At 44.1% G+C, this 25,145-nt stretch overlaps 2 protein-coding genes across 5 annotated transcripts in view; one reads left to right on the top strand and one right to left on the bottom strand.

Annotated features, from left to right (window-relative positions):
* GLB1L2 (galactosidase beta 1 like 2) overlaps positions 1-25,145 on the top strand; it is a 95,368-nt gene that overhangs the window by 51,807 nt on the left and 18,416 nt on the right. The window contains exons 20-21 of one of the 2 annotated variants that reach the window (XR_008848458.1): positions 7,766-7,842; positions 9,637-9,781. The exons of the other annotated variant lie outside the window; for it this stretch is intronic. The gene's annotated coding sequence lies outside the window, so the exon portion shown is untranslated. The remainder of the gene's footprint in view (positions 1-7,765; positions 7,843-9,636; positions 9,782-25,145) is intronic. 2 annotated transcript variants of the gene reach the window in all.
* B3GAT1 (beta-1,3-glucuronyltransferase 1) overlaps positions 622-25,145 on the bottom strand; it is a 69,199-nt gene continuing 44,675 nt past the window's right edge. The window contains exons 2-7 of one of the 3 annotated variants that reach the window (XM_056543933.1): positions 19,658-19,791; positions 19,397-19,543; positions 14,056-14,564; positions 7,278-7,574; positions 4,913-5,013; positions 622-2,121 (exon numbers count right to left, since the gene is read on the bottom strand). In XM_056543933.1, the coding sequence (XP_056399908.1) occupies positions 4,927-5,013; positions 7,278-7,574; positions 14,056-14,564; positions 19,397-19,508 (1,005 nt within the window). In that variant the 5' untranslated portion in view covers positions 19,509-19,543; positions 19,658-19,791 and the 3' untranslated portion in view covers positions 622-2,121; positions 4,913-4,926. The remainder of the gene's footprint in view (positions 2,122-4,912; positions 5,014-7,277; positions 7,575-14,055; positions 14,565-19,396; positions 19,544-19,657; positions 19,792-25,145) is intronic. The other 2 variants (XM_056543932.1, XM_056543934.1) reach the window with 2 other exon arrangements.

Below are 25,145 nucleotides of genomic sequence, written 5' to 3'. Positions count from 1 at the left end.
GGCACCAGTTGATTTAAAAAAAAAAAATTTCCACGGGAGTACCCCTTTAAAGGGGTTCTCCACCATAAGGTGATTTTAGTACCTACCTGGCAGGCAGTAATGGACATGCTTGGATCTGTGCTTGTCTTGGGGCTAAATGGCTATGTTGTGAGAATAACATAACACTGTGGCTAGCTTTTTGTGAACTGGCATTTCCTGTTTGAGTTTTCTTTTTTTGACTACAAATCCCATAATTCCATTTTCCTCCCTCCCACACAACAGCCACCCCACCCATTGAAACATAAATCAGCTGCATCCATTCAAAAGACCTGTGGTCTTCAATCAGGGTGCCTACAGCTGTTGCATTAGTTGCAGATTGCTCTCTCCACCCATTGAAGCAGACAGGCTCCCTGTCATCAGCTGACTAGTGATGTCAGGTCTTGGCCACATTGCAACCTGGGAAAAATCCGAAACAACAGTCATTTTGTATGCTGTTAAAAATAAATATTGGGGTTAAAATCACAGAAGAATTGTGAGAAAACCGTCACACACAGGTACAGACACTATATTATCAACTACACTAACTTTACTGCCCCTGTAGCATAGTCACATAAAAAAAAATCTGGAATACCCCTTTAAGAATTTGTATGGAGATTATGGAATTTTATTACTCCCTCCCCCTTTCTAGTTTACCTAGAATACAAATATATATTTTCTTGCTCCAATTTGCTGCAAACATGAAACTTTTTAGATGCCTTTTTCACAAACATTCATTTTTTTTTTTTCATTTTAAATATGCAAAGAAAAAAAAAGTTAAAACAAAAAAAAACAAATCTCGTTCCAGAAAAAGAAAATAATCGATTTTAAAAACAGCAGCTTGTGGTATCTGCAGAAGTGGCACATGGACGCTGACCAGGGCCTTAGGGCAGCTCCTTTGTCTCTGTTGAGTTCTCCCTCTTTTCGTGTTAAGTGCATTTCTCAGGGCATTACTTTACACAGGCCGCAGCGGCCGCTCTGCAGGGGGTGGATTTTGGAGTCCAGCCTTCATTCCAGTCTTTTTCGATAGCGTAAAACTTTCCTGCTAACCAACCTCTGTTTTGCAACAGGAAGAAAATTCATCACTGTAGCCAGAAGGGGGCGCTGTTTACAAGCAATCTAATTAGTGATAAGCATCTTATTAACGTCAGTCATTTATGACTAAACACTGCGGCTATTTACCAAGCGAAGCATAATGATTACTTCACCATGGGCGCCTACTATGCCCTCTAACTGAGCAATGTATCCTAAGCAGATATTAGTTTTAATTTTAACACTAGTTTGTCTGCAAGGGGGCCCAACAAACAAGGGCACCCCATAGGAAACTCTTTAATAGGGCCCCTGCTTCACCATCACTTGATCGTTTTTTACTCCCTTTCTCCTACCGTCACCTCTGAGGCTCCATAAACACTGAACGTGCCCTCCCTACCCCAGCCTGGTCATCCTACTCTTGTTTATATGCCATCAAGAGGTGTTATTACATTTTGTAATACATAAGGTTAATTTAAACTGTAAAATAGGGTGGAAAAGTTCACATATGCATAAAGAATCCTTTTTTTTTTTATTTGCTGCAATGAGTTGATATAAGCTTGGAGAGGCATTGGTAAATATTACCAAAGTTAGGAAACCGTCAGTAAGGTGAGATCCAGGTACAGTGATGAATTCAACCATTTCACAGAATGACCAGCAGATGGCAGCAGAGGAGCCAGCACCTGTATAAGGATGAGTGATCCACTCTGCTTACAGTGCTGTAGAGGTGAAGGACTATGGGGGTTCAGGCTTGAGGACATCACGCCTGACTGCAGAGAATGGAGCGACACTGGCACAGTCCATCACCAGTACTGTCGTTGTTACTGACCAGTGAGAGTACATGGGTGGGGGGGGGGGGGGGTGGATTCTTTCGGAGAGGACGCAACTTCTTTTTGCCACATCGGTCTCCATCACATGTGCTGTGCTTCTAGGAAAATATAACATACACATGGAGTCCTGTGCAAGCCGTAGGGCAGGGGGGCGATCAGTGCGGGAGAACGTGTCCCCAAAGTTTCTCTCTTAGTTCATCTGCTTAGAAGAGGCCCAGGCAGCGATCAGTTACCAAGCAAACAGCCCCTGCAGGGAGACACAACACAGAGGAGACATAAGAATCCGGTCGGGAACTACATCAAAGTTTGCTTTATGATTTGATGCCACCTTCTCCGACGGACAATAGCTATATACCTATGCTGCAATATATAGACTTCTTAAAGGGGTACTCCTGTGGAAAACTTTTTTTTTTCTAAATCAACTGGTGCCAGAAAGTTAAACAGATTTGTAAATCACTTCTATTAAAAAATCTTAATCCTTCCAGTACTTTTTAGGGGCTGTATACTAAAGAGAAATCCAAAAAAGAAATGCATTTCCTCTGATGTCATGACCACAGTGCTCTCTGCTGACCTCTGCTGTCCATTTTAGGAACTGTCCAGAGCAGCGTATGTTTGCTATGGGGATTTTCTCCTACTCTGGACAGTTCCTAAAATGGACAGCAGAGGTCAGCAGAGAGCACTGTGGTCATGACATCAGAGGAAATGCATTTCTTTTTTGGATTTCTCTTAAGCATACAGCCCCTAAAAAGTACTGGAAGGATTAAGATTTTTTTTTATAGAAGTGATTTACAAATCTGTTTAACTTTCTGGTACTAGTTGATTTAAAGAAATTTTTCCACGGGAGTACCCCTTTAAGACTGTATAGACTACACTGGCTTGCCTTTACGAGATAAATACAGACGTGGACAAAATTGTTGGTCGCCTTCTGCGTAAGCCAAAAAAACCTCTCAATGTTCCCTGAAATAACATCTGACCAATGTAACAATGAATAAAAATTTACTGAAAATGAAGGGATGAAAATCAGAACATTGGGGGAGATTTATCAAAACCTGTGCAGAGAAAAAGCTGACCAGTTACCCATGGCAACCAGTCAGGTCGCTTCTTTAATTTTTACAAAGGCCTTTATTAATAAATGAAAGAAGCGATCTGATTGGTAGCTATTGCTACAGGATTTGATAAATCTCCCCCATTGCTGTGAGTCAATAGAGATTGCATTATTTGAAGGGGTACTCCGGTGGAAAACCTTTTTTTTTTATTTTTATTTTTTTTTAAATCAACTGGTGCCAGAAAGTTAAACAGATTTGTAAATTACTTCTATTAAAGAATCTTAATGCTTCCAGTACTTATTAGAAAATGTGTACTCCAGAGGAAATGCTTTTCTTTTTTGATTTCTCTTCTGTCACGACCACAGTGCTCTCTGCTGTCCATTTTAGGAACTGTCCAGAGCACCATATGTTTGCTATGGGGATTTTCTCCTGCTCTGGACAGTTCCTAAAATGGACAGCAGAGAGCACTGTGGTCATGACAGAAGAGAAATCCCAAAAGAAAAGCATTTCCTCTGTAGTATACAGCCCATAATAAGTACTGGAAGGATAAAGATTTTTTAATAGACGTAATTTACAAATCTGTTTAACTTTCTGGCACCAGTTGATAAAAAAAAAAAAAAAAAAGAGTTTTTTTCACCGGAGTGCAACAAAAAAAGTGATATGTTACTCAGGACCCAATCCTGATCATGTGCATATAATTTTTATATGTCTCTGACCAATATATCCAGAGATATAAGCATTTATCTGCTGGTGAGTTACTTTTTCATTGTGCAGGCTGGAGGGGGCGTGTCAGTCTGTCTCCCTCACAGGAGCAAGCCTGTGCAGTCAGCCAATCAGTACTCTCTACTCTGTAACCCTTTCCTCTCTGGTTTTATGCTGTGTCATGTGTCAGAGGAAGATGCTTGGAGCTTGCCTGCAGTAATCAGAAGACATTATGGTGAATTCATAACAGGATAAAATGTATAAATATAAGAATAGATCTTTATAAAATTAGTGCAAGGATTCTTTAGATAAAAGCATTTTTATGAATACATGTTCTATCTGTTTTATCTTCTCCTAGTAAAGCTGGATGCTAATCAGCATAGCTGTCACTATGTGTGTCATTCATCTTTCACAGACTCCTGAATGTCTGATCAACTTCTTTGTCATTCAGGAGTCTGAGAAAGCTTTGACTATTTCAGCATGCTGGGAGTTGTAGTTTAGTAACAACTGAAGCTGCAATGTTTGTAAATAACTGTGTTAGAGCAGTGTTGCCTCCAGCTGTTGTAAAACTACAGCTCCCAGCATGTCCACACATCCTTTATCTGTAGTTTTGCATACACAATAGAAATCTCCTATACTGGATACCGGTATGCTTTATGGCCGGTATTCAGTATGCTGTAAAATCTAGACTAGTCTGTCTGGCTAAAAGACAGGCGACCCCTAGTAGCGGCTATTTTGAGCTTGAATTTCAGGTGAAATTTTTTTTTTTTTTTAACAGGTATATATTGTGAAATGTCAGAGTCCTGCAATATATAAAAAGTTTTTAACAATGACAGTGCCTCTTTAAGACATGAAATGCAAGTAATCCCTACTGTCTAGGTGTCCCATCGGTTCCCCCGCTATGTAACCGCAGGGTGCCGATGGGATGCTGAGGAAACCCCAGGGCCTAACCTAGTCCTCTGTCTTTCCTGGCTCAGCGATTTGCAGTCAAACGCAGAGAACATAGATCAGTGAAATGCAATAGCATTACATTGATCTATGTAAGCCGTATACTGATGACCTATAAATGTGCCCCTAGATGGGGGGGAAAGGGGGGAAAGTAATGTGTTTAAAAAAAAAAAAAAAACTAATATTGAAATATCAAAATATCTCGCATAATAAAATCTAAAATAAAATGTAAATAACCTTAAAGTGTATACCAGTGATATATGGATATGTTAAGTAATGCATTTCAAACGCATACGCACAATGGACAATACAATGTACACAGACCCTTATTTGTTTCCTCACCTGTGTACGTGTCCTCAGATTTCTACGTTGGGGTCTGTGAAGCCTTTCTTCCCCTCGTTCACCAGCACGGGCTTCTCTGTCCGGGTGTGCCAGACCAGGATCTGGAAACATACACACATTGTATACAGTACAGGGATCTCACCGGGAATCAGGTGCACCATATAAAGGAGTGTTTCGATTCCTATAAAGGAACGTTCCGATGGGCATTGCTGTCTTGAAGCAGACATGCTGCTTGGCACAGATCGGTTTATCCCAACCAGGGTGCCTCCAGCTGTTGCAAAACTACAACTCCCAGCATGCCCGGAGTTGTAGTTTTGCAACAGCTGGAGGCACACTGGTTGGGAAACACTGGCACCTGATACACAATAAATACAGATTTTACTCTGTGGATGTTGTAGTTTTGTGGAAAGGATTAAAATTAAGGTAATTTTGAGTTCCTTGACAGCAGTGTTCACTGGAAATCCACCATAATTCTGCAGATTTCATTGAAGATTAAAGGGGTTATCCAGGAAAAAACTTTATATATATATATATATATATATATATATATATATATATATATATATATATAATCTCTCTCAACTGGCTCCAGAAAGTTAAACAGATTTGTAAATTACTTCTATTAAAAAAAATCGTAATCCTTTCAGTACTTATGAGCTTCTGAAGTTGAGTTGTTCTTTTCTGTCTAAGTGCTCTCTGATGACACGTGTCTCGGGAACCGCCCAGTTTAGAAGCAAATCCCCATAGCAAACCGCTTCTAAACTGGGCGGTTCCCGAGACACGTGTCATCAGAGAGCACTTAGACAGAAAAGAACAACTCAACTTCAGAAACTCATAAGTACTGAAAGGATTAAGATTTTCTAATAGAAGTCATTTACAAATCTGTTTGACTTTCTGGAGCCAGTTGATATATATATATATATATATATATATTTATATATATATATATATATAAGTTTTTTCCTGGATAACCCCCTTTCATATTTTTACCATTGAAGTCAATAACGCAAATATGCAACACAAGGATCATGCTGTGGATCGTTATCTCTGTTCTGCAGGCTCTTTACTACAATGTTCTTCTCTGCAGTATTTAGATCTAACTTCTTTACAATGTAGAACAATTCTATGGCAGAACAGTCTGACACAAGTCGGCAAATGAAGGATATTTAAAGGGGTACTACGATGGAAAACATTTATTTATTTATTTTAAATCAACTGGTGCTAGAAAGTTAAACAGATTTGTAAATAACTTCTATTTAAAAAAATATTTACTCTTCCAGTACTTTTTAGAAGCTGTATGCTACAGAGGAAATTCTTTTCTTTTTGAATTTTTTTTTTTTTTTCTTGTCTTGTCTACAGTGCTCTCTGCTGACATCTCTGTCCGTCTCAGGAACTGTCCAGAGCAGCATAGGTTTGCTATGGGGATTTTCTCCTGCTCTGGACAGCTCCTGATACGGGCATCAGGTGTCGCAGCAGAGAGCACTGTGGACAAGACAAAAAAGAAATTCAAAAAGAAAAGAATTTCCTCTGTAGCATACAGCTGCTAAAAAGTACTGGAAGGGTAAAGATTTTTTTAACAGAAGTAAATTTACAAATCTGTTTAACTTTCTGGCACCAGTTGAGTTAAAAAAAAAAAAAAAAATGTTTTCCATCAGAGTACCCCTTAACTATATATAACATTTAATAATTTAACATTGGGAACCACCGCAATGATTGTCCATGAGGGTAGAGTCCAAATGCAACCTAAAGGCCATGTTCACGCATCAGAATGTCTGCACGGAAAATCTCTGTGCGGACATTCTGCGGGCGCCGGCATGACATGTCGGCGCTAGGACCGCTCTGGAATGCGCCGTCTCAGACAGCAATGCATTCCTTGCGGAGTCCGCAGAAAGGGCAGACCTGTTCATTCATTCTGTGGACACCAGAACTTGAATTTCCACGTCAGATGTTTCCGGCACGGAAATTCTGCTGTGTGCACAGCGCAAATGGACTCTTCTGGTGCAGAAACTCTGTATGGAATTTCAATGTTTACACAGTGGAATTTTTGAGCAGAATCTGGCAGACAAATTCAGCTCGGAAATTCTGTTGCATCAGAGTCCTAGTGTTTTCAATAGGATTCTGCTGCACTGGGAACATGGCGGAATTTCCCTGCCGGAAACTTCTGCCGTGGAAATCCCAATTCCGGCTTCCACAGAAAGAACTGACATGTCTGTTTTTTTTCTTTGAGGAATCCTCTTGAACATGCATTGCCGTCTATTAGGATGGTGCATTTCCAATCGGTCCTAGTGCCGGGATGTTCTGCGGGTGTCCACTGTTTGCAGAATGTCCTCCAGAAATACCTCTTGCGCGACCCTGATCCTCTTACCTTAGTGCAATTGTCGGCTTTGGGCTCCAGGTCGTTGAGGGTGACCAGCTCTCTCAGTAAGCTGCTCTCCTGGTAACCACCTTTCACTCCTCGTAGCTTAAAATACGCCTGCGGTCGCTGCAGTATGAGGCGCAGGTTGACGGCAAAGCCCGCCATGTCTATTGCGAACGGTCTGTGCGGGTCGAACACTGTCTTCCATCCGTACACTTTCCCGGCGGTGTTGACTTTGGGCGATTCATAGCGCAGTCCCCCAACGAACGCCACCGGCCATACCGACACCTTCCTGGTATTCCGCATCTAGGGACAAAAACGCCATTTTATCCTTCACAATTTAAAATCCTGAGCTGCATTCCCAGTATTCCCAGTTTGCTTTGTTGATCCGCATACCGGGACACGTCTAATAAAAAATAAACTAAAGAAAAACTTTTTTTTTAACTTCTACAACTTTTTCAAATACTCAGATCCTTTACTACTTTTTAATCTTTCAGTGAAAACCAGGGTGCCTCCAGCTGTTGAAAAACTACAACTCCCAGTATGTCCAGACAGCCAGATAAATGCTCTGTAGGTAAGTCTAGGGCCTAGGCGGACAACCAGCGGCCCTCCAGCTGTTGCACAACTACAACTCTCAGCATGCCTGGAAGGCGCTTAGTGGGTTAGTTTACAGCAGTGTTTCCCAACCAGTGTGCCTCCAGCTGTTACAAAACTACAATTCTCTTTGGCTGTCCGGGCATGCTGGGAGTTGTAGATTTGCAACAGCTGGAGGCACACTGGTTAGGAAACATTGATCTAGGTCAGTCTTTCCCAACCAGGGTGCCTCCAGGTTTTGCAAAACTACAACTCCCAGCATGCCAAAGGCTGTCCAGGCCATGCTGGGAGTTGTAGTTTTGCAACATCTGGAGGCACCCTGGTTGGGAAACACTGATCTAGGTCCTAGGTGTCCAACCTGTGGCCCTCTAGCTGTTGCAAAACTACACCCTCCAGACGGTTTGCCTAGAGCAGTGTTTTCCAACCAGTGTGCCTCCAGCTGTTGCAAAATTACAACTCCCTTTGGCTGTCTGGGCATGCTGGGAGTTGTAGTTTTGCAACAGCTGGAGTCACACTGGTTGAAAAAACTGGTCTAGGGCCTAGGTTTCCAACCTGTGGCCCTGCAGCTGTTGCATAACTACAACTCCCAGCATGCTCGGACAGCCAGGAAGATGCTCAGTGAGTTTGTCTAGGGCCGTGTTTCCCAGCCAGTGTGCCTGCAGCTGTTGCAAAAATACAACTCCTTTTAGCTGTCCGGGCATCCTTGAAGTTGTAATTTTGCAGCAGCTAAAGCCACACTTTTTGGGAAACACTGGTCTTAGGGCCTAGGTGTCCAACATGTTGTCCTCCAGCTGTTGCAGAACTACAATTCCCAGCATGCTTGGACAGCAAGACAGTTGCTCTGTGGGTTAGTCTAGGGCTTAGGTGTCCAACCTGTGGTCCCAACATGCCTGGAAGCAAGGAAGATGCTCTGTGGGTAAGTCTAAGGTAGTTTTTTTCCCAACCAAGCTGCCTCCAGCTGTTGCAAAACTACAGCTCCCAGCATGCCCAGACAGCCGTAGGCTGTCTGGGCATGCTGGGAGCTGTAGTTTTGCAACAGCTGGAGACACCATGGTTGGGAAACACTGGTCTAGGGCCTAGGTTTCCGAACTGTGGCCCTACAGCTGTTGCAAAACTATAACTCCCAGCATGGCTGTCTGCACATGCCAGGAATTGTAGTTTTGCAACAGCTGGAGGGCTGCTTGTTGGACACCTAGGGTCTCGGGCTTTATGGGGATGATACTGCGGTTAATGGAAGTGAATCTGGTTATGTTGCAGCGTGTATGTTACATTCACCCGACGTTTGCAAAAAATAATAATTTTTGCACAATTCAATGCACAAAAACACTTTGGCCCTGATTTACTATTGTTTTGTCGGGTTGTGCGCCAGATTCTGTCGTATTGCGCCAGAAATTCTGTCTGTGCCAGATTTTGCGCCAGAATTGAAAAACCCTGACTAACTCTCCATTTTGCTAAGAAAACCCGGAAAAGGGGCGTGGTCGCAAGGAAAAGGGGAGTGGTCTCCGAAAAGGGGCGTGTTCCCGACATTTTCACAAAAACCCAACATATTTACTAAGGTTTTCACATAAAATGTGGTGGATTTGAGCTGAGGAAAAACCTGACAGATCAGAGCGTGTGTAAAAAAAGCAAAATGTAGGGAAACCTTAGTAAATACCGTGGAAATTGTAGGGAATAATAAATTGTAGGGAATAAAAACCCACAAAGAAACCTACACAACACTCTTAGTAAATAAGGGCCAATGTGTATTGATAATTTGCACAATTTCGCATTACAGAATGATTTCGCTTTATAAGATGAAACTAAAAAGCAGAGCAGCAGTATAGAAGGGAACTGCGGATAGAACAGAGCGGCACTAGTACAATGTTCCTCCAAACAAGCTCCGCACTGTACGTGTCAGCCGGGCGGCGGCGGATCTGACGGTAATTACAGTAATTGTGTATGAGGCTTGTCGATCACACAACGCGCCGCTGACAGTTACGTTATTCTGTGTTTTCTCCCACGTAACTCACTGGATGTGAATACAAAGCCCTACAAAAGTGTTCCTGACACCCCACCCCACCCCCCCCAACGGCTGCAGCATGTGCCTCCCCCCTCACAGACCCATTATGAGCTGTGTAAATCCAATTTTTATATACATTTTATATACATAATGCTTCTATATGTTACTGGGTCATGCAGATGCTTTACATGTCTTTTTTTTATGTGTCTAACTTCTGCATTTGGCTCCCAAATCCCTCTGTTCTGCTGCTTACTCATTCTGACATCCACTGCTCAGAAAGGAGCGTGTCCGAGGCAAGCATTGAGCCCGCCCTCACCATGCATTCACTTCCTCCCTGAGTCTGCTGTGCTGGGTCTCTTCGTCCAGTCACTGCAGGCTGATCTGTAACCCCTTCCTCTCTGTTTTCATGCTGCAGTCTGATAGGACAGGAGTGAGCACAGAGGAGTGCTAGTCCCGCCCTCACTTCCTGGACTTTGTCCCAGCCTGTGCTGCAACCGGACAGGATTATGTTTTGTATGGTATGGTATGGGGACCCCTAGTGGTCTTTATTATAAGCCATGATTTATATAAAAAGGATATAACATTTTTTTATGCAGTATATTGGAAAGGTTAATTTTTTTGCCAAGATGTACAAGATGTTGTTTTTGAATCTGACACTGACTATTTAAGGGAGAAAACTTTGAACCCCCCATATACATTTACTTACAGCACAGGGTAAGAATTTTACATTTATAGAGCCAAAGAAATAAAAGATTGATGGCAGAAAAACAGCCCCGGGTCCATCTAGTCTGCACTTATTATTTCTTTTTATCTTAGTATTTTATTTTTATATATGTTTGTTTATCACAGGCAGGTGTAATATCACTTTGTAGGCATATACCAACCACACCTGCCTGAAGACTGCTCCAGGCATCTACTACTCTCAGTAAGATAGTTGCTCACATTCCCCCCCCCCCCCCCTTTATAAACTCAAATTGTGCCCCTGTGTTCTTGTGTTTAGTTTATTCCCTTCTGTAACTAATGTAAAAGTTTCCATACCCCCCTTCCCTTCTGTTTAACGCATGTACAGGCCTCTATCATGTCTCCTCACTGTAACATATACAGTATAAAGGTTTCATTATGTCTTCCCTATCCCTGCTGTAACATACAGTGCATTCGCAAAGTTTTCACACCCTTTGGTTATGTTGCGGTTTTGTGCCAAAGTAAAGAAAAACTCTCAAGTTTTCCCCCATCATTCAGCATTCATCACCCCATAATGAGATGGGATGATAATGATATGTATTAATGACACAGCCCTGTCTATATAAGGTCTCACAGCTGACAATGCCTATCAGGGCAAAAACCAAACCAGGAGGGGGAAAGAACTGCCTGTAAAGCTCCAACACAGGATTGTGTAGAGGTGCAAATCTGGAGAAGGGGACAAAAACATTTCTTCTACACTAAAAGTTCCCAAGAGCTCAGTCCCCAAGAGCTACAATTTTAGGTCCTGTCCCAAAACCGGATACGGGTCAAAAATGAGCCACTATCTGACTCCAGTCGGCTCATAAAAGTGAATGGGTTTCGGCTCCGGTCCAGCTGGGATACGGGAGCTCCCGGTTTTGAAATTTCCCAGCCGGATCCGGCAGCCATAGCAACCAAACGTAATGTGACTGCAGCCTTATACAGATTTGTAAATTACTATTATGTAAAAATCTTAAAGGGGTACTCCGGTGGAAAACATTGTGTTTTTTTTATAGAATTTTTTTTAATTTTTTTTTAAATGAACTGGTGCCAGAAAGTTAAACAGATTTGTAAATTACTTCTAATGAAAACATCTTTGTCCTTCCAGTACTTATTAGCAGCTGTATGCTACAGAGAAAATTCTTTACTTTTTGAATTTCTTTTTTTGTCTTGTCCACAGTGCTCTCTGCTGACACCTCTGTCCGTGTCAGAGCATCATAGGTTTGCTATGAGGATTTTCTCGTGCTCTGGACAGTTCCTGATATGGACATTAGGTGTCAGCATATAAAAGAAAATAATTTCCTCTGTAGCATACAGCTGCTAAAATGTACTGGAAGGATTAAGATTTTTTAATAGAAGTAATTTACAAATCTGTTTATCTTTCTGGCACCAGTTGATAAAAAAAATAAATAAATAAAAATAAAAAAGTTTTCCACCAGAGTACCCCTTTAATCCTTCCAGTACTTATCATCTCCACTCCAGTACTAATGCTCCACAAGAAGTTGTGTAGTTCTTTCCTGTCTGACCACAGGGCTCTCTTTTGCCTCCACTGTCCGTGTCAGGAACTGTCCAAAGCGGGAAAAGTTTGCTTTGGGGGATTTGCTCCTATTCCGGACAGTTCCTGACACAGACAGAGGTGTCAGCAGAGAGCCCTGTAGTCAGACTGGAAAGAACTACACAACTTCCTCTTGAGCAAACAGCAGCTGTTAAGTACTGGAAGTAACTTTCTGCCACCAGTTGATTTTAAAAAACATTTATGCTTCCCTCCCGAGTACCCCTTTAATCGACTGACCGCTGGCCCTATTACACGGGGGTATATCGGCACAAGCCAAGCTGTCACAAAGAAGTCAGTGCATGCAGAGTACAGAATTATAGTAATGGCTGCAAACTACAGGAATCTCAACCAGTATCAGTTGCCTGCTCCTCATGGACAGGTTTTTAAATTTATTTGGGGGGTTTCTGGAGGAAAACTGGTCACCTTAAGAGACCCTGTACCCTTTAAAGCCTCAGCAAGGCATCTTATAAGGCCAGCAGAAAAAAATGAAAAGGGGCGAGTACCCTGAAACAGCTGTGTGCATGTTGGCTAATATCCCTAGTCATGTTCCAAGGCTTCTTATAGCTACTCCTATTGGTAGCACTAGTGGGAGAGTTATCTTTCTTATAGCGCAGTGTTTTCCAAACGGGATGCCACCAGCTGTTGCAAAACTACAACTCCCAGCATGCCTGGACAGCCGAAGGCTGTCCGGGCATGCTGGGAGTTGTTGTTTTGCAACAGCTGGTGGCATCCCGATTGGAAAGCTGTGTGCATGTTGGCTAATATCCCTAGTCATGTTCCAAGGCTTCTTATAGCTACTCCTATGGGTAGCACTAGAGGGATAGTTATCTTTCTTATAGCGCAGTGTTTTCCAATCGGGATGCCACCAGCTGTTGCAAAACTACAACTCCCAGCATGCCCGGACAGCCTTCGGCTGTCCAGGCATGCTGGGAGTTGTAGTTTTGCAACAGCTGGTGGCATCCTGATTGGAAAGCTGTGTGCATGTTGGCTAATATCCCTAGTCATGTTCCAAGGCTTCTTATAGCTACTCCTATGGGTAGCAATAGTGGGATAATTTTTTCTTTTAGAGCAGTGTTTTCCAATTGGGGGGGCCACCAGCTGTTGCAAAACTACAACTCCCAGAATGCCTGGACAGCCGGAGGCTGTCCGGGCATGCTGAGAGTTGTAGTTTTGCAACAGCTGGTGGCATCCTGATTGGAAAGCGGTGTGCATGTTGGCTAATATCCCTAGTCATGTTCCAAGGCTTCTTATAGCTACTCCTATGGGTAGCACTAGGGGGATAGTTTTCTTTCTTTTAGAGCAGTGTTTTCCAAATGGGATGCTACCAGCTGTTGCAAAACTACAACTCCCAGCATGCCCGGACAGCCTTCGGCTGTCCAGGCATGCTGGGAGTTGTAGTTTTGCAACAGCTGGTGGCATCCTGATTGGAAAGCTGTGTGCATGTTGGCTAATATCCCTAGTCATGTTCCAAGGCTTCTTATAGCTACTCCTATGGGTAGCACTAGTGGGATCATTTTTTCTTTTAGAGCAGTGTTTTCCAATTGGGGGGGCCACCAGCTGTTGCAAAACTACAACTCCCAGAATGCCTGGACAGCCGGAGGCTGTCCGGGCATGCTGAGAGTTGTAGTTTTGCAACAGCTGGTGGCATCCTGATTGGAAAGCGGTGTGCATGTTGGCTAATATCCCTAGTCATGTTCCAAGGCTTCTTATAGCTACTCCTATGGGTAGCACTAGTGGGATAGTTATCTTTCTTATAGCACAGTGTTTTCCAAGATGCCACCAGCTGTTGCAAAACTACAACTCCCAGCATGCCCGGACAGCCTTCGGCTGTCCAGGCATGCTGGGAGTTGTAGTTTTGCAACAGCTGGAGGCATCCCGATTGGAAAACACTGTTTTATAGAGACAATTTCCTCACTCACCTCCTCAAACAGGTCCAGGCTGTACGTGTTATCATCGTCTGCGAAATACACCACTCCGGGCAAACTGTTGTTCTTGTTAAAAGTCTCTCTAAGCCAGCGCAGGGCGAGGTTTCTCTGCATAGTGCCTCGGGGTATACGTGGGTCCCGGGTGTCCCCCCTTAGTTTGTAATTCCGGGGTGTCTCCACGTTCAGATGGGTGTAGTTGAGACCAGATTCCTGCAGCAGCCGGGTGACCAGAGGGGTGCGCCGCTGAGAGTCCTCCACCAGGATCCAGTGCAGGTTGGGCACATGCAGTAAGGTGTTGGACAGACGGGTCAGTTCGGCCTTCTGGACCGGTCTGCTGTAGGTGGGGGTGATGACGTGGATGGTGGGTAGGTTGCCCATCCAAGGAGGCGGACGGGTGTACACATACTCAGTCCGTACGACTTCTACAATATCTCTTTCGGAGGAACAATACTCCCTGAATTCGGAGCCTGGATTTGCATCTCTGCGGCCATCGCTCCCGTCCTCTGCAAAGACATAAAACAATGTCATCTCAAGGGAAACTGGGCAAAAGAAAATGGGTGGTATTGTACATTTTTAGGAGGGTCCTGTCTGTTAAGTTTGGTTGAGTTGGACTTTACCAATTACCATGGGATAGCATGGGTCCCTGTCATGGGGCAACCATTGTACAGTCAATGGCAGTCTACTGCAGGTGCAGAGATAACAGTCGCACCAAGTATCTGGTCCCTGATGGGGTCCTACATGGGGTGCAGAGATGACAGTCGCACCAAGTATCTGGTCCCTGATGGGGTCCTACAGGGGGTGCAGAGATGACAGTCGCACCAAGTATCTGGTCCCTGATGGGGGTCCTACATGGGGTGCAGAGATGACAGTCGCACCAAGTATCTGGTCCCTGATGGGGGTCCTACATGGGGTGTAGAGATGACAGTCGCACCGAGTATCTGGTCCCTGATGGGGGTCCTACATGGGGTGTAGAGATGACAGTCGCACCAAGTATCTGGTCCCTGATGGGGGTCCTACATGGGGTGCAGAGATGACAGTCGCACCGAGTATCTGGTCCCTGATGGGGGTCCTACATGGGGTGCAGAGATGACAGTCACACCAAGTATCTGGTCCCTGATGGGGGTCCTACATGGGGTGCAGAGATGACAGTCACACCAAGTATCTGGTCCCTGATGGGGGTCCTACATGGGGTGCAGAGATGACAGTCACACCAAGTATCTGGTCCCTGATGGGGGTCCTACATGGGGTGCAGAGATGACAGTCGCACCAAGTATCTGGTCCCTGATGGGTGCCCTACAGGGGGTGCAGAGATAACATTCGCACCCAGGATCCGGTACCTGATGGGTGCCCTACAGGGGGTGTAAATTTAAGTCCCACATAGAAGCTGGTCTCTGATGGGGGTCCTACAGGGGGTGTAGATATAACAGTTGCACCTAGGATCTGGTCCCTGATGGGGGTCCTACAGGGGGTGCAGAGATAACAGTCGTACCCAGAACCCGGTCTCTGATGGGTGCCCTACAAGGGGTGTAAATTTAAGTCCCACATAGAAGCTGGTCTCTGATGGGGGTCCTACAGGGGGTGCAGAGATAACAGTCGCACGCAGGATCTGGTCCCTGATAGAGGTCCTACAGGAGGTGCTGAGATAACAGTCACACGAAGGATCTGGTCCCTGATGGGGGTCCTACTTGGGTTGCAGAGAACAGTCACACCCAGGATCTGGTCCCTGATGGAGGTCCTACAGGGTATGTAGAGGTAAGTGGCACCCAGGATCTGGTCCCTGATGGGGGTCCTATAGGGGGTGCAGAGATAAGTCACACCCAGATCTGGTCCCTGATGGAGGTCCTACAGGGTATGTAGAGGTAAGTGGCACCCAGGATCTGGTCCCTGATGGGGGTCCTATAGGGGGTGCAGAGATAAGTCACACCCAGGATCTGGTCCCTGATGGGGGTCCTACAGGGGATGTAGAGATAACAGTGGCACCCAGGATCTGGTATCTGATGGGGACCCTACAGGGGGTGTAGATATAATAGTCGTACCCAGGATCTGGTCCCTGATGGGGGTCCTACAGGGGGTGTAGAGATAAGACACACATATAATCTGGTCCCTGATGGGGGTCCTACAAGGGGTGTAGAGATAACAGTCATACCCAGGATCTGGTCCCCTATAGGGGTCCTGGAAGCAATTTAATTGTAAGGGGAAACTACCCCAGAACTAAGGGGGAAAAAGGACAAGGACATAACCTACAGCAGTGGTCTCCAAAGCATGCTGGGATTTGTAGTTCTGCACCATCTGGAGGGCCACAGTTTGGAGACCAATGACCCTACAGCTTTTTATATCCTAAGAGAACAGAACAGACAGGAACAGACTGCAGAAACCATAAAATCACAAGCAGATTGAGAAAGCGGATGATGGGGGTGATGATGAGGATGAAGTAAAGATGGCGAAGTACTGAAAGCAGTGGGTGGGAAATGAAGATGTTAAATGATGTAACTGTAGGGGATGCAGAGATAGCAGTCACACCCAAACCCTGGTGTCCAATGGGAGCCCAAAATAACAGGACGCCAACCACATCAATGGTTCATGGTAAGAGGGGAATCTGTTTCAGAAATTTAAGTTACACCTCTGCATATGTTCCAATGAGTTAAAGGAGTACTCCGTAGGGAAAAAAAAAGAATTAAAATCAACTGGTGCCAGAAAGCTACACAGATTTTTAAATTACTTCTATTTAAAATGTTTAACCCTTCCAGTACTTAACTGCTGCTGTATGCTCCAGAGGAAGTTGTGTAGTTCTTTCCAGTCTGACCACAGTGCTCTCTGCTGATGCCACCTCTGGCCATGTCAGGACCTGTCCGGAACGGGAGAGGTTTGCTATGGGGATTTGCTTCTACTCTGGACAGTTCCTGACATGGACAGAGGTGGCAGCAGAGAGCACTGTGGTCAGAATGGAAAGAACTACACAACCTGTGGAGCATACAGCAGCTGATAAGTACTGGAAGGATTAAGATTTTTAAATAGAAGTAATTTACAAATCTGTTTCACTTTCTGGCACCAGTTGATTTAAAAACATTATTTTTTTTTCTTCCGGAGTACCCCTTTAACTATATGATTACCTATAGAAAGAAGCCTGCAATGCAAAGCTTATAGTATGGTGGTGACCACAAGGCTCCTTACTGCCCATAAGGGCCACTGTACATAACGGGCCTGTATATAAATATACCTGGGTGATGAGCAGCTATTTCATTTTCCAAACAAAGTGCCTCCAGCTGTTGCAAAACTACAACTCTCAGCATGCCCGGACAGCCTTCGGCTGTCCGGGCATGCTGGGAGTTGTAGTTTTGCAACAGCTGGAGGCACTTTGTTTGGAAAACACTGCTGTAGAGGTTAGGTTAACAATAAGGGTTAATACTCTTTATAAACGCTGTAGACGGATCAGCTATGTGACAGCTAAGTGCACCGCAAGTATAAAGCCTATTATTAAGCACCTACCTGGCCTTAATGCTCTGTAAGTGACTTCTCATGTATAATATAACCATCGGGTCAATGGAAGTGCAATGTATGGAGAGACATTAGAACAGAGAAGACATTGCATTCTGTAACGTGATGTCAGGTGCATTCTGTTCAGATGATAGCTGAGAAACATTGCTAGTGCAGCAGAATAGTGAGTGCAGCTCTGAAGGATAATACAGGATATAACTCAGGATCAGTACAGGATAAGTAATGTAATGTATGTACACAGTGACCTCACCAGCAGAATAGTGAGTACAGCTCTGGAGTATAATACAGGATATAACTCAGGATCAGTACAGGATAAGTAATGTAATGTATGTACACAGTGACCTCACCAGCAGAATAGTGAGTACAGCTCTGGAGTATAATACAGGATATAACTCAGGATCAGTACAGGATAAGTAATGTATGTACACAGTGACCTCACCAGCAGAATAGTGAGTACAGCTCTGGAGTATAATACAGGATATAACTCAGGATCAGTACAGGATAAGTAATGTAATGTATGTACACAGTGACCCCACCAGCAGAATAGTGAGTACAGCTCTGGAGTATAATACAGGATATAACTCAGGATCAGTACAGGATAAGTAATGTAATGTATGTACACAGTGACCTCACCAGCAGAATAGTGAGTACAGCTCTGGAGTATAATACAGGATATAACTCGGGATCGGTACAGGATAAGTAATGTAATGTATGTACACAGTGACCTCACCAGCAGAATAGTGAGTACAGCTCTGGAGTATAATACAGGATATAACTCAGGATCAGTACAGGATAAGTAATGTAATGTATGTACACAGTGACCTCACCAGCAGAATAGTGAGTACAGCTCTGGAGTATAATACAGGATATAACTCAGGATCAGTACAGGATAAGTAATGTAATGTATGTACACAGTGACCTCACCAGCAGAATAGTGAGTACAGCTCTGGAGTATAATACAGGATATAAATCAGGATCAGTACAGGATAAGTAATGTAATGTATGTACACAGTGACCTCACCAGCAGAATAGTGAGTACAGCTCTGGAGTATAATACAGGATATAACTCAGGATCAGTACAGGATAAGTAATGTAATGTATGTACACAGTGACACCACCAGCAGAATAGTGAGTACAGCTCTGGAGTAAATACAGGATATAACTCAGGATCAGTACAGGATAAGTAATGTAATGTATGTACACAGTGACCTCACCAGCAGAATAGTGAGTACAGCTCTGGAGTATAATACAGGATATAACTCAGGATCAGTACAGGATAAGTAATGTAATGTATGTACACAGTGACCCAACCAGCAGAATAGTGAGTACAGCTCTGGAGTATAATACAGGATATAACTCAGGATCAGTACAGGATAAGTAATGTAATGTATGTGCACAGTGACCTCACCAGCAGAATAGTGAGTACAGCTCTGGAGTATAATACAGGATATAACTCAGGATCAGTACAGGATAAGTAATGTAATGTATGTACACAGTGACCTCACCAGCAGAATAGTGAGTACAGCTCTGGAGTATAATACAGGCTATACGTCTGGAATGTTTAGATCTTTTGGGAGTGGAGGAACAAGAGAATTTCTGGAAATCCGATCTTTTATGATGAGACATAATATTTCACAGATTGGGTCATTATTATCTGCGCTTAGTGTTGGTGAGATGGACCCCAGTATGGACTTTCCACATGTCTGACAGGTCCTAGTCATGTTCTGATGAAGCCATGCAGAATGAAGAGGTCAGGGGTAATGGGCATGAGGTCAGTGGTTATGGGATATGACGGGATCACGTGACATAGCATTTGTAGGGGGTTACAGAGTCTCCTCACCCTTGTGTGCAGTGAGCAGCGGGGACAGAGTGCTGTGGTGCCATACTGTGATGAGTAAAGTCCAGGGCAGAACGATGAGTACAATAGCCAGAATGTCCCTTCTCTTCAGCATCTCCAGGGTGGGCTGACCCCAGTGCTCCTCATTACCTGAGGGGGGGCACCCCGATAGCACAGAGAACAGCAAAGCAGACAGGAGAGAGATCAGTATACAAGACAGAGAGGCGCAGGAGACACAGCACAGCTCACACAGTCACCTCTTACCAGCGGTTATAACCCACCCATTGCAGCAGGCTGGGGGTCCCAGGCTCTGCCCAGAAGGGAAGGCAGGTCACAGAGACGCGGGGCCCGGGCCCCTCACTGGCCAAGTCCTGCTGAAGAACTGGACAGAAGGAAGCCTGTGTGATGAGACACAAGGAGAGAGAAAGCAGAGATTAGCACTAGATGGAGCTGTTAACAAAAGAATACAAAGGGAATGACTGCAATGCAACAACTGAATGTACGAATGATCCCACAGGTCATAACAAAGTAACCTCAGGAAGCCGCTTCACAATTTACTAAAGTGTTCAGTCATTATTAGCCCCCGCAGGCAAATGTCTCCGCTCGGGGAGGGACCGCGGCCTGTGCGCCGCACCGGGGGCTGATGCCAGAATTATTATCATCCTTTTACAACACCGGCTGCACAGCCATGGAGGTGCCTGAGATATCCTTACAAATGGCCGCCATAGATGACAGCTTCACTTGGAATCCAAACAAATGCACAACCGTGATTTCTGGTGGTTCAGTAATCTATCCACTTAGGGCTTGTTCACACTGCTGTGGTGTTCCTGTAAAGGGAGCTCTGTCAGACGGTCCCTAAGAAGGAGGGGAGTTCTGTGTGGCCATAAAGTTACAGCTGCACAGTCCTCTCTATCTCCCACCTGCAGTCATCTCTATGATCATAGAGAAAACTGTGAGGCCCTATAGTTACAGCTGCACAGTCCTCTCTATCCCCTCCCAGCACTCATCTCTATGATCATAAAGAGAACTGTGTGTCCATAGTTACAGCTGCACAGTCCTCTCTTTCCCCTCCCAGCACTCATCTCTATGATCATAAAGAGAACTGTGTGTCCATAGTTACAGCTGCACAGTCCTCTCTTTCCCCTCCCTGCACTCATCTCTATGATCATAGAGAAAACTGTGAGGCCCTATAGTTACAGCTGCACAGTCCTCTCTATCCCCTCCCAGCACTCATCTCTATGATCATAGAGAAAACTGTGAGGCCCTATAGTTACAGCTGCACAGTCCTCTCTATCCCCTCCCAGCACTCATCTCTATGATCATAAAGAGAACTGTGTGTCCATAGTTACAGCTGCACAGTCCTCTCTTTCCCCTCCCTGCACTCATCTCTATGATCATAGAGAAAACTGTGAGGCCCTATAGTTACAGCTGCACAGTCCTCTCTATCCCCTCCCAGCACTCATCTCTATGATCATAGAGAAAACTGTGAGGCCCTATAGTTACAGCTGCACAGTCCTCTCTATCCCCTCCCAGCACTCATCTCTATGATCATAAAGAGAACTGTGTGTCCATAGTTACAGCTGCACAGTCCTCTCTTTCCCCTCCCTGCACTCATCTCTATGATCATAAAGAGAACTGTGTGTCCATAGTTACCGCTGCACAGTCCTCTCTATCCCCTCCCAGCACTCATCTCTATGATCATAAAGAGAACTATGTGTCCATAGTTACAGCTGCACAGTCCTCTCTTTCCCCTCCGTGCACTCATCTCTATGATCATAAAGAGAACTGTGTGTCCATAGTTACTGCTGAACAGTCCCCTCTATCCCCTCCCAGCACTCATCTCTATGATCATAAAGAGAACTGTGTGTCCATAGTTACAGCTGCACAGTCCTCTCTTTCCCCTCCCAGCACTCCTCTCTATGATCATAGAGAGAACTGTGAGGCCCTATAGTTACAGCTGCACAGTCCTCTCTATCCCCTCCCAGCACTCATCTCTATGATCATAAAGAGAACTGTGTGTCCATAATTACAGCTGCACAGTCCCCTCTATCCCCTCCCAGCACTCATCTCTATGATCATAGAGAGAACTGTGTGTCCATAATTACAGCTGCACAGTCCCCTCTATCCCCTCCCTGCACTCTTCACTATGATCATGAAGAGAACTGTGTGTCCATAATTACAGCTGCACAGTCCCCTCTATCCCCTCCCTGCACTCTTCACTGTGATCATAGGCTGGAATTTATCATTGTGTTTACCCTTTTTTTTCCATCTATATTTTGCGCTATTTTGGTGTACTTTTTTGGCGCCTTTTGGTTTATACATTTCTGCAGATTTTGAGTTGTAATCCCCAGATTTTGGCAATCCGCATGACATGGACGGGTTTTATGAACTGCGCCTTTTTGTGAAAAGGAGCAAAGCCACCGAAAAGTCTCTAAACTACACCAGCCCAGACTTAGCTTAGCTGTTTGGTGAATGTGAAGAGTGAAATTTCAGAAAATGTGACCTGCACAAAATTTTTCAAATGCCCTGCGACCATTTAATAAATTGGGCGCTCCTAAAAACTACCAGCACACAAAAAAAAGGTGTAGAAAAATGCTTCACTTACACCTACAATGATGAGAGTACTTTGTGGCCATAAAGTTACAGCTGCAAAGTGCTCTCTATCCCCTCCCTGCTCTCATCTCTATGATCATAGACAAAACTGTGTTAATATAGTTACATCTGCACAGTCCTCTCTAACCCCTCCCTGCATTGATCTCTATGATCATTGAAAGAACTCTGTGGCCATTCAGTTACAGCTGCACAGTCCTCTCTATCCCCTCCCTGCACTCATCTCTATGATCATTGAAAGAACTCTGTGGCCATACAGTTACAACTGCACAGTCCTCTCTATCCCCTCCCTGCATTGATCTCTATGATCATTGAAAGAACTCTTAGGGTACGTTCCCACACAGCGTATTTGCTGCGTATTTGCTGCTGCGTATTTTATTTTCCCTGTTGATGTCAATGGGTAGGAAAATACGCAGCACCAAATACGCAGTAAAATACGCCATGTGGGAATGCACCCTTACAATTACAGCTGCACAGTCCTCTCTATCCCCTCCCTGCACTCATCTCTATGGTCATATAGAGAACTGTATGGTCTTACAGCTGCACAGTCCTCTCTATCCCCTCCCTGCACTCATCTCTATGATCATATAGAGAACTGTACGGTCTTACACTTACAGCTGCACAGTCCTCTCTATCCCCTCCCTGCACTTATCTCTATGATCATATAGAGAACTGTACGGTCTTACACTTACAGCTGCACAGTCCTCTATCCCCTCCCTGCACTCATCTCTATGATCATATAGAGAACTGTACGGTCTTACACAGACAGTTATACAGACAGTAACCTAGACCTGAATGCTCTGTGTCCTTCTATACCTGCCTGCTTTATAGCTGATCATGAGGGTGTGTGCATTATTATTTATGTCCGTGTTTTCCAACCAGGGTGCCTCCAGGTGTTGCAAAACTACAACTCCCAGAATGCCTGGACAGCCTTTGGCTGTCCAGGCATGCTGGGAGTTGTAGTTTTGCAACACCTGGAGGCACCCTGGTTGGAAAACACTGATTTATGTGATGCTGTTCTGTATTGCTCGGCTTAGTGGGAACAGTGGACTAAGGTGATTGGTAACTGGGGCAGTAGGGCCAAATCAAAACTTTTGTACCAGGGCCTATGAACCTTTAGGTAGCACCCTGCCCAGGCTTACAGGTCCCCTCCTTCTTGCAGCTTTACTAGACTGCAACATAGTGAGAGATTTCTCTCCCTGCTTGTAATTTATTGCTCACGCCAGTGTTTCCCAACCAGAGTGCCTCCAGCTGTTGCAAAACTACAACTCCCATGCTTGCTGGGAGTTGTAGTTTTACAACAGCTGGAGACACCCTGTTTGGGAAACCCTAGCTCACACAATACTTATACAGTATACAGGTATAAGAAAGGTTATGACAATGAAAACTCCAGGTAAGACTGGGTTCACACTACGTTTTTCAACTACGGTTCCCGCATACGTTTTCTATCAAAAACCGTATGGGAAAAAAAAAGGATGGAACAGTATGGGAAACAGTAAACCGTATGGGTTTCTAAACAGTATACTGTTTTTAAAAGTGCATACAGTTCCGTCCATTTTTGTAGAAAAAAACCCATAGGTTTTTGAAAATTTTGTCCATTTTTAATGGGAGGGGTCTTTAGGATTCAAATGCGCATGTGCAAAGTAAAAACGTATACGTTTTTCCCGTATGCAACCGTATACATGTGCGTTTCCCATTGACGTCCATGTTAAAAAAAAAAAAAAAACGTATACGGTTGCCACGGTTTTGACTCCGGTTTGAAAACCGTACTGCAACCGCATACGTTTTTTTTAACATGGACGTCAATGGGAAATGCACATGTATACGGTTCCATACGGGAAAAACTTACGTTTTTACTTTGCACATGCGCATTTGAATTCTAAAGTCCCCACCCAAGACCCCTCCCATTAAAAATGGACAAAATTTTCAAAAACTTATGGGTTTTTTTCTACAAAAATGGACGGAACTGTATGGACTTTTAAAAACAGTATACTGTTTAGAAACCCATACGGTTTACGGCTTCCCATACTGTTCCATCCGTTTTTTTCCCATACAATTTTTGATAGAAAACGTATGCGGGAACCGTAATTGAAAAACGTAGTGTGAACCCAGCCTAACACATAGTAATTATACATGCATAAACTTTAATGACTGCACCGCATCTAGAGGCAACAACAACCATAAGGAGTACACCCAGAGCCGCATCTCATCCATCCATTCTGCATTGGCATTCGCTTATATTTTTGTTTGAAGCAAAAAAAAAAAAAAAAAAAAAAGGGTAACTTTGGAAGGAAGCCCCCAGCAGCCCCATCCGCTCCAGTATAAATGCAGCATCAAAGATTCCGGAGCTCTCTCCTATTTAAAGGGGTACTCCGGTGGAAAACATTTTTTTTTATTTTATTTAATTTTTTTTATTGACTCGTGCCAGAAAGTTAAACAGATTTGTAAATGACTTCTATTAAAAAATCTTAATCCTTCCAGTACTTATTAACGGCTGTATTTCTTTTTGGATTTCTTTTCTGTCCGACCACAGTGTTCTCTGCTGACACCTCTGTCCATATCAGGAATTGTCCAGAGCAGGAGAAAATCCCCATAGCAAACATATGCTGCTCTGGACAGTTCCTAAAATGGACACTGTGGTCGCGACAGAAATGAAATAAAAAAAAGAAAATAATTTCCTCTGTCTTATACAGCCACTAATAAGTACCGGAAGGATGAACATTTTTTAATAGAAGTAATTTACAAATCTGTTTAACTTTCTGGCACCAGTTGATTTAAAAAATAAATAAAAATTTCCACTGGAGAACCCCTTTAAAGGAGTACATAGAATAGAGTATACATGTCTAATCATGGGGTTTTGCCCTCTGGGACCCCCCCCCCCCCCCCCCCCGGTTTCCTGAATGGGGCTTCGACTCTTCCTGCTGTAGAGGGGTACAGGGTCGGCATACGTATCATGCATTCTCTATATCAGAGGTGGAGATCCATGAGTGCTGTAGTCATGTATCTCTGGCGTTCCTATAGCAAAAGCGACAATCCTTGAGTGAACTTTGTGGACTCTGAGCAGTTGGCACTCTACAGCCCTGACTGGTACCTCTGCTTTCATGTTGCTTATTTCTTAGGGGTATGTTCACACTATGGAATC

Source organism: Hyla sarda, chromosome 10, assembly GCF_029499605.1.
Source record: "Hyla sarda isolate aHylSar1 chromosome 10, aHylSar1.hap1, whole genome shotgun sequence".
Classification (NCBI taxonomy): Eukaryota; Metazoa; Chordata; class Amphibia; order Anura; family Hylidae; genus Hyla; species Hyla sarda.
Note: the sequence above shows the minus strand (reverse complement) of the source record. Positions and strands in the feature narration are given on the sequence as shown.